At 61.6% G+C, this 15,770-nt stretch overlaps 1 protein-coding gene across 1 annotated transcript; it reads right to left on the bottom strand.

Moving 5' to 3' along the window:
• Positions 1-2,731: 2,731 nt before the first annotated feature.
• LOC137308657 (NEDD8-like) lies at positions 2,732-14,874 on the bottom strand (the record flags this gene model as incomplete). Its single annotated transcript, XM_067977251.1, has 3 exons — positions 2,732-3,212; positions 13,569-13,651; positions 14,779-14,874. Coding segments are annotated over 3 exons (267 nt in total), but the record flags the coding sequence as incomplete, so codon positions are not given.
• Positions 14,875-15,770: the final 896 nt, after the last annotated feature.

Here is a 15,770-nt window from a genome sequence, read left to right as displayed (position 1 = left end):
ATCCATCGATCTCAGTCTTGAATTTACTCAACGACTGAGTATCCACAGCCCTCTGGGGTGGAGAATTCCAAAGATTCACAACCCTCTGAGTGAAGAAATTCCTCCTCATCTCAGTCCTAAATGGCCAACCCCTTATCCTGAGACTATGCCCCCTGGTTCTAGACTCTCCAGCCAGGGGAAACAGCCTCTCAGCATCGACCCTGTCAAGCCCCCTCTAATCTTATATGTTTCAATGTATGCCGATGATGGCCAGCTCTACCCCTTTCGACCCCTCCACTGCCTCTGTGTTGTCCGACATGCAGACCTGGATGAGTCGCAGTTTCCTCGAGGTTAAACACCGTCTTCAGTCCCGGCCATCAACTCCGTACCCTCCGATTCCACCTTTTTCCCGGCCACTGTCTCAGATTGACCCAGACCGTTCACAAACTCATCGTCCTATTTGACCCGGAGATGAGCTTCTGACCCCATCTCCTCTCCATCACCCAGACCGCCTACTTCCACCTCCGTAACAATCGCCCGTCTCCGCCCCGGCCTCGGCTCACCTGCTGCCGAAACCCTCATCCGTGCCTCTCGCCACCAGTCTATTCCAAAGCTCTCCTGGCCGGCCTCCCTCCCATCCTCTGTAAACTTCCAAAACTCTGCTGCCCTGTATCCTAACTCCCGCTCACCCATCACCCCTGCGCTGGTTGACCTCCGTCGGCTCTCGGTTCAAATCCCTCTCCCCTCCCTATCTCTGTAGCCTCCTCCAGCTCTGCAACCCTCCCAGATCTCTGCGCTCCTCCAATTCTGGCCTCTTGTGCATCCCCCCCATTTCCTTCGTCCCACCATTGGGGGCCGAGGCTCCAGCCGTTTAGGCCCGAAGCTCTGGAATTCCCTCCCTGAACCTCTCCGCCTCTCCACCACTTAAAACCTACCTCTTTAACCAAGCTTTTGCTCACAGCTTAACAAGGCCATAAAAAAATGCAAACCAAGCACTGGGGGTTAATTTCTAGAGGGATAGAATTGAAAAGAAGAGGAGTTATGTTAAACTTGTATAGAACCTTGGTCAGACCACACTTGGAGCACTGTGAACAGTTCTGGTCTCCGTATTATAAAAAGGATATAGAGGCACTGGAGAAGGTGCAAAAAAGATTTACAAGAACTGAGAGGTTATACTTATCAGTAAAGATTGAACAGGCTGGGGCTCTTTTCTTTAGAAGAGAAGGCCGAGGGGTGACCTGATAGAGGTCTTTCAGATTGTGAAAGGGTTTGATAGACGTAGAGAAGATGTTTCCACTTGTGGGGGGAGACCAGAACTAGAGGGACGTCAATATAAGATAGTCACTAATAAATCCAATCGGGAATTCAGGAGAAACTTCTTTACCCAGAGAGTGGTGAGAATGTGGAACTCGCTCCCACAAGGAGTAGTTGAGGGGCAACTATCATAGAAACATTTAAGGGGAAGCTCGATAAACATGAGGGAGAAAGGAATAGAAAAATATGGTGATAGGGTGAGATGGAGTAGGGAGGGAGGAGGCTCGTGTGGAGCATAAACCCCGGGATAGACCAGTTGGGCCGAATGGCCTGTTTCTGTACCGTGGCTCGGTGTCAAATTTTGTCTGATTACACGCCTATGAAGCGCCTTGGGATGTTTCACTATGTTAAAGGCACTGTATAATTGAGAGTAGCTGTTGTGGTTATGTTACTGGACTAGTAATCCCCAGGCCTGGACCAATAATCCAGGGAACACGAGTTCGAATCCCCGCCGAATTAGAATTCAGTTCAATTATAAAAGGAAATCTGGAAATAAAAAGCCGGTATCGGTAAAAGCGACCGTGAAGCTGTCGGACTGGTCGCCAAAAACCCAACCGGTTCTCCAGCGTCTTCCAGGTTTACGCCAGTGTCTGCCGGCTGGGCTCGTTTTGGCTAATGGCTGCCCTGTAATGAAAAACCTCACACGGTCCGGCAAACAGCCCAACGTGCACGCCTCGCAACCAACGCAAGTTAGTTGTACGAAGCTTTGGTTAGCTCTTTCAAAGAGCCGGCACAGGCACGTCGGGCTGAACGGCCTCCCTCTGTGCCGTACGATTCTACGGTTAGGCCCCCTCCCCCGCACCTGGAGATACTGCGTTCAGTTCTGGGCACCGCACCTCAGGAGGATACATCGGCCTTGGAGGGGGGGGGGGGGTGCAAGACAGATTCGTCAGAATGATACCGGGGCGAAAAGGGTTAAATTACGAGGACAGGGTTGCGTAGACTGGGCTCGTAATCCCTCGAATATAGAAGATTAAGGGGTGATCTGATCAAGGTGTTTGAGATGATTAAAGGATTTGACAGTAGAACGAGGGGGCAGAACCTTAAAATTAGAGCCAGGCCGTTCAGGGGTGAAGTCAGGAATCACTTCTTCACACAAAGGGGACTGGGAATCTGGAACTCTCTCCCCCCAAAAAGCTGTGGGGGCCGGAGGGGGAGTCAATTGAAAATTTAAAGACAGAGATGGATAGGTTTTGTTTTTAAAAGGCGAGGGTATTAAGGGTTACGGAACCAAGGTGGGTAAGGTGCAGTTAAGATACGGACAGGCCACGATCTGATTGAATGGCGGAAGGGGCTCGAGGGGCTGAATGGCCTCCTCCTGGTCCTGCGTTCAACATCACCTCTCTACACTCCTCTCTCCTCTCCCCCCCCCGCCCCCGCTTCCAAATAAGGAGGAGGGGGAGAGGGGGGAAAAAGTTCGACACGCAAGAGACAGATATCAAGGGAGCAAAATACAGTCAGTTTATTGGTTAATTTTCCTCTCTCTATCTGGTCCGCGAACAGAGCGGACAATTTAACTCAGCTGGAGCTGGGTCAGGACCGACCGTGCGCCCCCCACAGTCTCTCGAAAAAGAAATTAAGCAACAATACGCCTTAATTAAAAAAAAACAGATGCAATGCAAATAGCGAACTGCTCATTGTGGTGAGTGATAATTATCAGTTGGGGTCGGAGAGGGAAGAGGGAGGTGTAACAGAGAAGGGGGTCAGCGCCCGTGGGGCACGCGGACGAATGCGTTGGGTGGGGCGGGGGGCAACGCTGGGGTCCGTAAAGTTCACGTGCATCGGAGGAAATCTCCCCCTCTTCCCCCCGCAACACGCGGCCTGTGCTCGGTCACCGATCGCCTCCCCTCAAGGCCAGCACCAGGTGTAGTACGGAGCCTCCCTGAATCTTGTAATCTGCCGCCGTCTTCTCATCATTCCTGGGGAGAGAGAGAGAGAGAGAGGAGGGAGAGGTGGTCAATGAGGAGCTGGGCCTGTTTCTTTTCATCCCCCATCTTTTCCACGCAAACCCCCCTCCCAACCTCCTCCTCCTCCACGTGTCAGCTGTGGCTCGATGGGTAGCACCCTCACCGCAGTCAGAGGGCCGTGGGGTTCGAGCCCTACGATCCAGGGCCGACACTCCCCCCGGGGGGGGGGGGGGGAACCCAGGGAGCGCCGCGCCGCCGGAGGGGCCGTCCTTCGGATGAGACGTTAAACCGAGGGGCCCCGTCTGCCCCTCTTGGGGGGGAACGTAAAAAATCCCACGGCCGCTATTGGAAGAAGAGCCGGGGAGGGGGGGCGGGAGAGTTCTCACCGGTGTCCTGGGGCCAATTTACCCCTCAAACTAACCGCTAAAAAAAGATGATCTGGTCATTAACGCATTGCTGTTTGTGGGATCTTGCTGTGCGCAAATTAGCTGCCGCGTTTCCTACATTACAACAGTGACCACACTTCTAAAGTGCCTCACTGGCTGTAAAGTGTTTTGGGGTGTCCTGAGGACGTGAAAGGCGCTATATAAACGCAAGTTCCTTCTTTTCTCCTCCTCTCCCTACCCCTCGATGGGCTACAGGCACCGGCCAGCCTCCTCACCCTCACCCGTTCATGACTGACCCAATGAGTATTGGGTGGGCATTTGACTGTGGAAGGCATCACAGTCTATCCTCACTCAACACCACGCCCCTCCCCCACAATTACTGCCAGCAGGAGCCGATGGACAGTGACCAGGAGCGGGGACCCTGGCTGATTTTTCCGTTAATCCCGCGCCCTAACCCAGGGCAAATACTTCCATTTGTTTATATTCACCAGAAGGGAAAAGCGATGAATTATAACCTCTCCCGTTTGCCTTCCTTTCTTGGCTCGGCGAGTCTCACCCACACGAGGCAGAAGGTCGTGGGGTTCGAGCCCCACTCCGGGACTTGAGCCCCATAATTTAATACTCCCAATACCGGACTAAAAGACCGTGTGTTTACATAGGGCTGTTCACATCCTCAGGATATCGCAGCCAGTCGATTTGTCGGCAGATTCGTGCACAGCATGATCCCACAAAGGAAATAATCGAACGACTGGTTAACTAATTTATTTATGGTGTTGGTTTGAGGGATAAATATCGGCCCCAGGACACCGGGGAGAACTCCCCCCTCCTGCTCTTCTTCCAATAGTGCCCGTGAGATCCTTTACGTCCACCTGAGAGGGGCAGACGGGGTTTGACGTCTCATCTGAAAAACGGCACCTCCGAGAGATGCAGCGCTCCCTCAGCGCTGGCACCGGGAGTGTCGGCCCTGGATTGTGAGCTCAAGTCTCTGCAGCGGGACTCGAACACACGACGCTCTGACTCAAGAGGGGAGAGCGAAGCGAACTAGCCATGGCTGACACGTAACACCGAGGGGGGAGTGCTGCACCGCCGGAGGTGCGGCTCTTCAGATGAGACGTCAAACCGAGGGCCCCCATCTGCCCCCTCGGGTGGATGTGAAAGATCCCACAGCCACTATTGGAAGAGCAGGGGGAGTTTCTCCCAGGCGTCCTGGGGCCGATATTTATCTCTCAATCAATTCCACCAAAACACAGATTAACTGATCATTCCTCTCAGTGCTGCTGTGGGATCATGCTGTGCAATTTTTTTTTTAAAAAACCACGTTGCAAGAGTCACTGCACTATGTGGGACGTGAAGCACTCAGATAATGTGCTCTGCAGATTAAAGTTCACCCCCCACCCCCCCGCAGAGAGTCGGAGCCACGTAGAATCTTACAGCACTGAAAGGAGGCCATTCGGCCCGTCTTGCTGGCTCTTTGAAAGAGCTATCCAATTAGTCCCATTCCCTTGCAGTATTTTCCAGTATTTCTCCAATTCCCTTTTGAAAGTTATTATTGAATCTGCTTCCACCGCCCTTTCAGGCAGCGCGTTCCAGATCATCACAACTCGCTGCGTTAAAAAAAATTCTCATCTCCCCCTCTGCTTCTTTTGCCGATCACCTTAAATCTGTGTCCTCTGGTTACCGACCCTCCTGCCACTGGAAACAGTTTCTCCTTATTTACTCTCTCAAAACCCTTCATGATTTTGAACCCCTCGATCAAATCTCCCCTTAACCTTCTCTGCTCTCAGGAGAACAACCGCAGCTTCTCCAGTCTCTCCACGGAAATGAAGTCCCCTCAGCCCCGGGACTATTCTGGTACACACCGACTCACTGCTCTCCCACTCCCTCATCCCTCCTGCACCCCTCTCGCCAAATGGCCGCTCTCTTCTGCTTCCTGCATGGTCTCGCTCACGGCAGAGGGGAGAGGGGGCCGACCTCCCGTGACTTGCTGAGGCCAGCCACCCTCAGTCAGGTCAGTGACCACCCCAGGCCAGGCAGGCTGCAACTGTGGGTGCGTCTGACTCGCCGAGATCCTGAGGCCACAGTTGGACAGACTGCAGCGGAGGGAAGGGGAAGAGGCTCCCACAGGTTGGACGACTCCCAACCCAGCCCGATACCCTCGTCTGCCTGCCTCACGCCCAGCCCGACACGATCGTCCGTCTGGCTCACCCCCAGCCCGACACGATCGTCCGTCTGGCTCACCCCCAGCCCGACACGATCGTCCGTCTGGCTCACCCCCAGCCCGACACGATCGTCCGTCTGCCTCACGCCCAGCCCGACGCGACCGTCCGTCTGGCTCACCCCCAGCCCGACACGATCGTCCGTCTGGCTCACCCCCAGCCCGACACGATCCTCCGTCTGGCTCACCCCCAGCCCGACACGATCGTCCGTCTGGCTCACCCCCAGCCCGACACGATCGTCCGTCTGGCTCCTCACCCCCAGCCCGACACGATCGTCCGTCTGGCTCCTCACCCCCAGCCCGACACGATCGTCCGTCTGGCTCCTCACCCCCAGCCCGACACGATCGTCCGTCTGGCTCCTCACCCCCAGCCCGACACGATCGTCCGCCTGGCTCACCCCCAGCCCGACACGATCGTCCGCCTGACCCCTCACCACCAGCCCGACACGATCGTCCGTCTGGCTCACCCCCAGCCCGACACGATCGTCCGTCTGGCTCACCCCCAGCCCGACACGATCGTCCGTCTGGCTCACCCCCAGCCCGACACGATCGTCCGTCTGGCTCACCCCCAGCCCGACACGATCGTCCGTCTGGCTCACCCCCAGCCCGACACGATCGTCCGTCTGGCTCACCCCCAGCCCGACACGATCGTCCGTCTGGCTCACCCCCAGCCCGACACGATCGTCCGTCTGGCTCACCCCCAGCCCGACACGATCGTCCGCCTGACCCCTCACCACCAGCCCGACACGATCGTCCGTCTGGCTCACCCTCTGCCCGACACGATCGTCCGCCTGACCCCTCACCACCAGCCCGACACGATCGTCCGTCTGACCCCTCACCACCAGCCCGACACGATCGTCCGCCTGGCTCACCCCCAGCCCGACACGATCGTCCGCCTGACCCCTCACCACCAGCCCGACACGATCGTCCGCCTGACCCCTCACCACCAGCCCGACACGATCGTCCGCCTGACCCCTCACCCCCAGCCCGACACGATCGTCCGCCTGGCTCACCCCCAGCCCGACACGATCGTCCGTCTGGCTCCTCACCCCCAGCCCGACACGATCGTCCGTCTGGCTGCTCACCCCCAGCCCGACACGATCGTCCGCCTGGCTCACCCCCAGTCAGACACGATTGTCCGTCTGGCTCACCCCCAGCCCGACACGATCGTCCGCCTGGTTCACCCCCAGCCCGACACGATCGTCCGTCTGGCTCACCCCCAGCCCGACACGATCGTCCGTCTGGCTCACCCCCAGCCCGACACGATCGTCCGTCTGGCTCCTCACCCCCAGCCCGACACGATCGTCCGCCTGGCTCACCCCCAGCCCGACACGATCGTCTGCCTGGCTCACCCCCAGTCAGACACGATCGTCCATCTGGCTCACCCCCAGACGGACACGATCGTCCGCCTGGCTCACCCCCAGCCCGACACGATCGTCCGTCTGACCCCTCAGCCCCAGCCCGACACGATCGCCCGACACGATCGTCCGCCTGGCTCACCCCCAGCCCGACACGATCGTCCGCCTGGCTCACCCCAGCCCGACACGATCGTCCGCCTGGCTCACCCCAGCCCGACACGATCGTCCGCCTGGCTCACCCCAGCCCGACACGATCGTCTGCCTGGCTCCTCACCCCCAGCCCGACACGATCGCCCGACACGATCGTCCGCCTGGCTCACCCCCAGCCCGACACGATCGTCCGCCTGGCTCACCCCAGCCCGACACGATCGTCCGCCTGGCTCACCCCCAGCCCGACACGATCGTCCGCCTGGCTCACCCCCAGCCCGACACGATCGTCCGCCTGGCTCACCCCCAGTCAGACACGATCGTCTGCCTGGCTCACCCCCAGCCCGACACGATCGTCCGCCTGGTTCACCCCCAGCCCGACACGATCGTCCGTCTGACCCCTCACCCCCAGCACGACACGATCGCCCGACACGATTGTCCGCCTGGCTCACCCCCAGCCCGACACGATCGTCCGCCTGGCTCACCCCAGCCCGACACGATCGTCCGTCTGACCCCTCACCCCCAGCCCGACACGATCGTCCGTCTGGCTCCTCACCCCCAGCCCGACACGATCGTCCGTCTGGCTCACCCCCAGCCCGACACGATCGTCCGTCTGGTTCACCCCCAGCCCGACACGATCGTCCGTCTGGCTCCTCACCCCCAGCCCGACACGATCGTCCGCCTGGTTCACCCCCAGCCCGACACGATCGTCCGTCTGGCTCCTCACCCCCAGCCCGACACGATCGTCCGCCTGGCTCACCCCCAGCCCGACACGATCGTCCGCCTGGCTCACCCCCAGCCCGACACGATCGTCCGCCTGACCGCTCACCCCCCAGCCCGACACGATCGTCCGCCTGACCCCTCACCACCAGCCCGACACGATCGTCCGTCTGGCTCACCCCCAGCCCGACACGATCGTCCGTCTGGCTCACCCCCAGCCCGACACGATCGTCCGTCTGGCTCACCCCCAGCCCGACACGATCGTCCGTCTGGCTCACCCCCAGCCCGACACGATCGTCCGTCTGGCTCACCCCCAGCCCGACACGATCGTCCGTCTGGCTCACCCCCAGCCCGACACGATCGTCCGTCTGGCTCACCCCCAGCCCGACACGATCGTCCGTCTGGCTCACCCCCAGCCCGACACGATCGTCCGTCTGGCTCACCCCCAGCCCGACACGATCGTCCGTCTGGCTCACCCCCAGCCCGACACGATCGTCCGCCTGACCCCTCACCACCAGCCCGACACGATCGTCCGCCTGACCCCTCACCCCCAGCCCGACACGATCGTCCGCCTGGCTCACCCCCAGCCCGACACGATCGTCCACCTGACTCCTCACCCCCAGCCCGACACGATCGTCCGCCTGGCTCACCCCCAGTCAGACACGATTATCCGTCTGGCTCCTCACCCCCAGCCCGACACGATCGTCCGTCTGGCTCCTCACCCCCAGCCCGACACGATCGTCCGCCTGGCTCACCCCCAGCCCGACACGATCGTCCGCCTGACCCCTCACCACCAGCCCGACACGATCGTCCGCCTGACCCCTCACCACCAGCCCGACACGATCGTCCGCCTGACCCCTCACCCCCAGCCCGACACGATCGTCCGCCTGGCTCACCCCCAGCCCGACACGATCGTCCACCTGACTCCTCACCCCCAGCCCGACACGATCGTCCGCCTGGCTCACCCCCAGTCAGACACGATTGTCCGTCTGGCTCCTCACCCCCAGCCCGACACGATCGTCCGTCTGGCTCCTCACCCCCAGCCCGACACGATCGTCCGCCTGGCTCACCCCCAGTCAGACACGATTGTCCGTCTGGCTCACCCCCAGCCCGACACGATCGTCCGCCTGGTTCACCCCCAGCCCGACACGATCGTCCGTCTGGCTCACCCCCAGCCCGACACGATCGTCCGTCTGGCTCACCCCCAGCCCGACACGATCGTCCGTCTGGCTCCTCACCCCCAGCCCGACACGATCGTCCGCCTGGCTCACCCCCAGCCCGACACGATCGTCCGCCTGGCTCACCCCCAGTCAGACACGATCGTCCATCTGGCTCACCCCCAGCCCGACACGATCGTCCGCCTGGCTCACCCCCAGCCCGACACGATCGTCCGTCTGACCCCTCAGCCCCAGCCCGACACGATCGCCCGACACGATCGTCCGCCTGGCTCACCCCCAGCCCGACACGATCGTCCGTCTGGCTCCTCACCCCCAGCCCGACACGATCGTCCGCCTGGCTCACCCCCAGCCCGACACGATCGTCCGCCTGGCTCACCCCCAGCCCGACACGATCGTCCGTCTGACCCCTCAGCCCCAGCCCGACACGATCGCCCGACACGATCGTCCGCCTGGCTCACCCCCAGCCCGACACGATCGTCCGTCTGGCTCCTCACCCCCAGCCCGACACGATCGTCCGCCTGGCTCACCCCCAGCCCGACACGATCGTCCGCCTGACCCCTCACCACCAGCCCGACACGATCGTCCGTCTGGCTCACCCCCAGCCCGACACGATCGTCCGTCTGGCTCACCCCCAGCCCGACACGATCGTCCGTCTGGCTCACCCCCAGCCCGACACGATCGTCCGTCTGGCTCACCCCCAGCCCGACACGATCGTCCGTCTGGCTCACCCCCAGCCCGACACGATCGTCCGTCTGGCTCACCCCCAGCCCGACACGATCGTCCGTCTGGCTCACCCCCAGCCCGACACGATCGTCCGTCTGGCTCACCCCCAGCCCGACACGATCGTCCGTCTGGCTCACCCCCAGCCCGACACGATCGTCCGTCTGGCTCACCCCCAGCCCGACACGATCGTCCGTCTGGCTCACCCCCAGCCCGACACGATCGTCCGTCTGGCTCACCCCCAGCCCGACACGATCGTCCGTCTGGCTCACCCCCAGCCCGACACGATCGTCCGTCTGGCTCACCCCCAGCCCGACACGATCGTCCGTCTGGCTCACCCCCAGCCCGACACGATCGTCCGTCTGGCTCACCCCCAGCCCGACACGATCGTCCGCCTGACCCCTCACCACCAGCCCGACACGATCGTCCGTCTGGCTCACCCTCTGCCCGACACGATCGTCCGCCTGACCCCTCACCACCAGCCCGACACGATCGTCCGTCTGACCCCTCACCACCAGCCCGACACGATCGTCCGCCTGGCTCACCCCCAGCCCGACACGATCGTCCGCCTGACCCCTCACCACCAGCCCGACACGATCGTCCGCCTGACCCCTCACCACCAGCCCGACACGATCGTCCGCCTGACCCCTCACCCCCAGCCCGACACGATCGTCCGCCTGGCTCACCCCCAGCCCGACACGATCGTCCGCCTGACTCCTCACCCCCAGCCCGACACGATCGTCCGCCTGGCTCCTCACCCCCAGCCCGACACGATCGTCCGTCTGGCTCCTCACCCCCAGCCCGACACGATCGTCCGTCTGGCTGCTCACCCCCAGCCCGACACGATCGTCCGCCTGGCTCACCCCCAGTCAGACACGATTGTCCGTCTGGCTCACCCCCAGCCCGACACGATCGTCCGCCTGGTTCACCCCCAGCCCGACACGATCGTCTGTCTGGCTCACCCCCAGCCCGACACGATCGTCCGTCTGGCTCACCCCCAGCCCGACACGATCGTCCGTCTGGCTCCTCACCCCCAGCCCGACACGATCGTCCGCCTGGCTCACCCCCAGCCCGACACGATCGTCTGCCTGGCTCACCCCCAGTCAGACACGATCGTCCATCTGGCTCACCCCCAGACGGACACGATCGTCCGCCTGGCTCACCCCCAGCCCGACACGATCGTCCGTCTGACCCCTCAGCCCCAGCCCGACACGATCGCCCGACACGATCGTCCGCCTGGCTCACCCCCAGCCCGACACAATCGTCCGCCTGGCTCACCCCAGCCCGACACGATCGTCCGCCTGGCTCACCCCAGCCCGACACGATCGTCCGCCTGGCTCACCCCAGCCCGACACGATCGTCCGCCTGGCTCCTCACCCCCAGCCCGACACGATCGCCCGACACGATCGTCCGCCTGGCTCACCCCCAGCCCGACACGATCGTCCGCCTGGCTCACCCCAGCCCGACACGATCGTCCGCCTGGCTCACCCCCAGCCCGACACGATCGTCCGCCTGGCTCACCCCCCAGCTCGACACGATCGTCCGCCTGGCTCACCCCCAGTCAGACACGATCGTCCGCCTGGCTCACCCCCAGCCCGACACGATCGTCCGCCTGGTTCACCCCCCAGCCCGACACGATCGTCCGTCTGACCCCTCACCCCCAGCACGACACGATCGCCCGACACGATTGTCCGCCTGGCTCACCCCCAGCCCGACACGATCGTCCGCCTGGCTCACCCCAGCCCGACACGATCGTCCGTCTGACCCCTCACCCCCAGCCCGACACGATCGTCCGTCTGGCTCCTCACCCCCAGCCCGACACGATCGTCCGTCTGGCTCATCCCCAGCCCGACACGATCGTCCGCCTGGTTCACCCCCAGCCCGACACGATCGTCCGTCTGGCTCCTCACCCCCAGCCCGACACGATCGTCCGCCTGGCTCACCCCCAGCCCGACACGATCGTCCGCCTGGCTCACCCCCAGCCCGACACGATCGTCCGCCTGACCCCTCACCACCAGCCCGACACGATCGTCCGTCTGGCTCACCCCCAGCCCGACACGATCGTCCGTCTGGCTCACCCCCAGCCAGACACGATCGTCCGTCTGGCTCACCCCCAGCCCGACACGATCGTCCGTCTGGCTCACCCCCAGCCCGACACGATCGTCCGTCTGGCTCACCCCCAGCCCGACACGATCGTCCGTCTGGCTCACCCCCAGCCCGACACGATCGTCCGTCTGGCTCACCCCCAGCCCGACACGATCGTCCGTCTGGCTCACCCCCAGCCCGACACGATCGTCCGTCTGGCTCACCCCCAGCCCGACACGATCGTCCGTCTGGCTCACCCCCAGCCCGACACGATCGTCCGTCTGGCTCACCCCCAGCCCGACACGATCGTCCGTCTGGCTCACCCCCAGCCCGACACGATCGTCCGTCTGGCTCACCCCCAGCCCGACACGATCGTCCGTCTGGCTCACCCTCTGCCCGACACGATCGTCCGCCTGACCCCTCACCACCAGCCCGACACGATCGTCCGTCTGACCCCTCACCACCAGCCCGACACGATCGTCCGCCTGGCTCACCCCCAGCCCGACACGATCGTCCGCCTGACCCCTCACCACCAGCCCGACACGATCGTCCGCCTGACCCCTCACCACCAGCCCGACACGATCGTCCGCCTGACCCCTCACCCCCAGCCCGACACGATCGTCCGCCTGGCTCACCCCCAGCCCGACACGATCGTCCACCTGGCTCCTCACCCCCAGCCCGACACGATCGTCCGCCTGGCTCACCCCCAGTCAGACACGATCGTCCGCCTGGCTCACCCCCAGTCAGACACGATTGTCCGTCTGGCTCACCCCCAGCCCGACACGATCGTCCGCCTGGCTCACCCCCAGCCCGACACGATCGTCCGTCTGGCTCACCCCCAGCCCGACACGATCGTCCGCCTGGTTCACCCCCAGCCCGACACGATCGTCCGTCTGGCTCACTCCCAGCCCGACACGATCGTCCGTCTGGCTCACCCCCAGCCCGACACGATCGTCCGTCTGGCTCCTCACCCCCAGCCCGACACGATCGTCCGCCTGGCTCACCCCCAGCCCGACACGATCGTCTGCCTGGCTCACCCCCAGTCAGACACGATCGTCCACCTGGCTCCTCACCCCCAGCCCGACACGATCGTCCGCCTGGCTCACCCCCAGTCAGACACGATTGTCCGTCTGGCTCCTCACCCCCAGCCCGACACGATCGTCCGTCTGGCTCCTCACCCCCAGCCCGACACGATCGTCCGCCTGGCTCACCCCCAGTCAGACACGATTGTCCGTCTGGCTCACCCCCAGCCCGACACGATTGTCCGTCTGGCTCACCCCCAGCCCGACACGATCGTCCGTCTGGCTCACCCCCAGCCCGACACGATCGTCCGCCTGGTTCACCCCCAGCCCGACACGATCGTCCGTCTGGCTCACTCCCAGCCCGACACGATCGTCCGTCTGGCTCACCCCCAGCCCGACACGATCGTCCGTCTGACCCCTCACCCCCAGCCCGACACGATCGTCCGTCTGACCCCTCACCCCCAGCCCGTCCCGATCGTCCGTCTGACCCCTCACCCCCAGCCCGCCCCTAACCCCGCCCCCCAGCCCGATACTCACATCTGTTTCCCGCTGTAGATGAGCCGCTGCTGCTGTGGGGGGATTCCCTCTTTCTCTTCCACACGTTCTTTAATTCGCTCCACCTACAGAGCGCCATAACAGAGACACATCAGAGGGGTACAGAGCGCCATAACAGAGACACATCAGAGGGGTACAGAGCGCCATAACAGAGACACATCAGAGGGGTACAGTACACCATAACAACACACATCAGAGGGGTACAGTACACCATAACACACATCAGAGGGGTACAGTACACCATAACACACATCAGAGGGGTACAGTACACCATAACACACATCAGAGGGGTACAGTACACCATAACACACATCAGAGGGGTACAGTACACCATAACAACACACATCAGAGGGGTACAGTACACCATAACAACACACATCAGAGGGGTACAGTACACCATAACAACACACATCAGAGGGGTACAGTACACCATAACAACACACATCAGAGGGGTACAGTACACCATAACAACAGACCGAGACACACAGACAATGAGAGAGAGAGATATATGCAGACCGAGACACACACAGGCAATGAGAGAGAGAGAGAGAGAGAGATATGCAGACCGAGACACACACAAACAATGAGAGAGAGAGAGAGAGAGAGAGATGCAGACCGAGACACACACAATGAGAGAGAGAGAGAGAGAGAGAGATATGCAGACCGAGACACACACAAATGAGAGAGAGAGAGAGAGAGAGAGAGATGCAGACCGAGACACACACAGACAATGAGAGAGAGAGAGAGAGAGATGCAGACCGAGACACACACAGACAATGAGAGAGAGAGAGAGAGAGAGAGAGAGATGCAGACCGAGACACACACAGACAATGAGAGAGAGAGAGAGAGAGAGATGCAGACCGAGACACACACAGATAATGAGAGAGAGAGAGAGATGCAGACCGAGACACACACAGACAGCGAGAGAGCGCGAGAGATGCAGACAGCGGGAGAGAGAGAGAGAGACACAGAAAGATGCAGACCGAGACACACACAGACAGCGAGAGAGCGCGAGAGATGCAGACAGCGGGAGAGAGAGAGAGAGACACAGAAAGATGCAGACCGAGACACATACAGACAGCTGGAGAGAGACAGACAGTGAAAGTGCACGCGTGGGGTACGAGACAGACGAATGGAACGCGCACCCAGTGAGACGTCGAGGAGACAGACACAGATGGGAGAGAGATTTTACCTTATCAGTGGGCTCAATATCAATTTCAATCTCCTTCCCGGTCAGTGTCTGAAAGGAATGAAAATACACGAGGTCAGACTGACAGGCTGTGACGTTTCAGGACGGCTGTCCAGCCTGTCTGCACATTTATCAATCCAGACGCAGCCGTGGGCACACGGGACACGGAGTCAAGCGTCCCGAAGAACTATCACTAGCAGAGGGTGTAGAGTCTGTCGTGTACGTACAGGCCACGCACCCGAGGACTGAGATACACAGGACGTGTGCGTCACAGCCCCACCGAACACAAGACAGTGGGGGGGGGGGGGCCAGACCTCACCCAGCCTGAATCCGATTCCTGGAAGCTTCTGTCACAGCTACCCAGACGCGCAGACAGCGCCTCAGCTTGACGGCCCATCCAGAGGGCAGCGCCTCTGACAATGCCGCTCTCCCTCAGCGCTGCGCTGGAAGTACACGGCCGAACAGAAAGTTCATCATTGCCCCGCACGCAGAGCTTCAGACGGTCACCGGACCCCCTCCCTGTGAGGGCGAGTCACGACAGGAACAGGAGGAGGCCGTTCAGCCCCTCGGGGCCTGTTACACAGGAACAGGAGGAGGCCGTTCAGCCCCTCGGGCCTGTTACACAGGAACAGGAGGAGGCCGTTCAGCCCCTCGGGCCTGTTACACAGAACAGGAAGGAGGCCGTTCAGCCCCTCGGGCCTGTTACACAGGAACAGGAGGAGGCCGTTCAGCCCCTCGGGCCTGTCACACAGGAACAGGAGGAGGCCGTTCAGCCCCTCGGGCCTGTCACACAGGAACAGGAGGAGGCCATTCAGCCCCTCGGGGCCTGTTACACAGGAACAGGAGGAGGCCGTTCAGCCCCTCGGGGCCTGTCACACAGGAACAGGAGGAAGCCATTCAGCCCCTCGGGCCTGTTCCGCCATTCAATCAGATCCTAGCTCATCTGTACCTCATCCCATTTACCCACCTTCACTCCATATCCCTCAACACCCTCA

This window comes from Heptranchias perlo, unplaced genomic scaffold (assembly GCF_035084215.1).
Source record: "Heptranchias perlo isolate sHepPer1 unplaced genomic scaffold, sHepPer1.hap1 HAP1_SCAFFOLD_1363, whole genome shotgun sequence".
NCBI classification, from domain to species: Eukaryota; Metazoa; Chordata; class Chondrichthyes; order Hexanchiformes; family Hexanchidae; genus Heptranchias; species Heptranchias perlo.
Note: the sequence above shows the minus strand (reverse complement) of the source record. Positions and strands in the feature narration are given on the sequence as shown.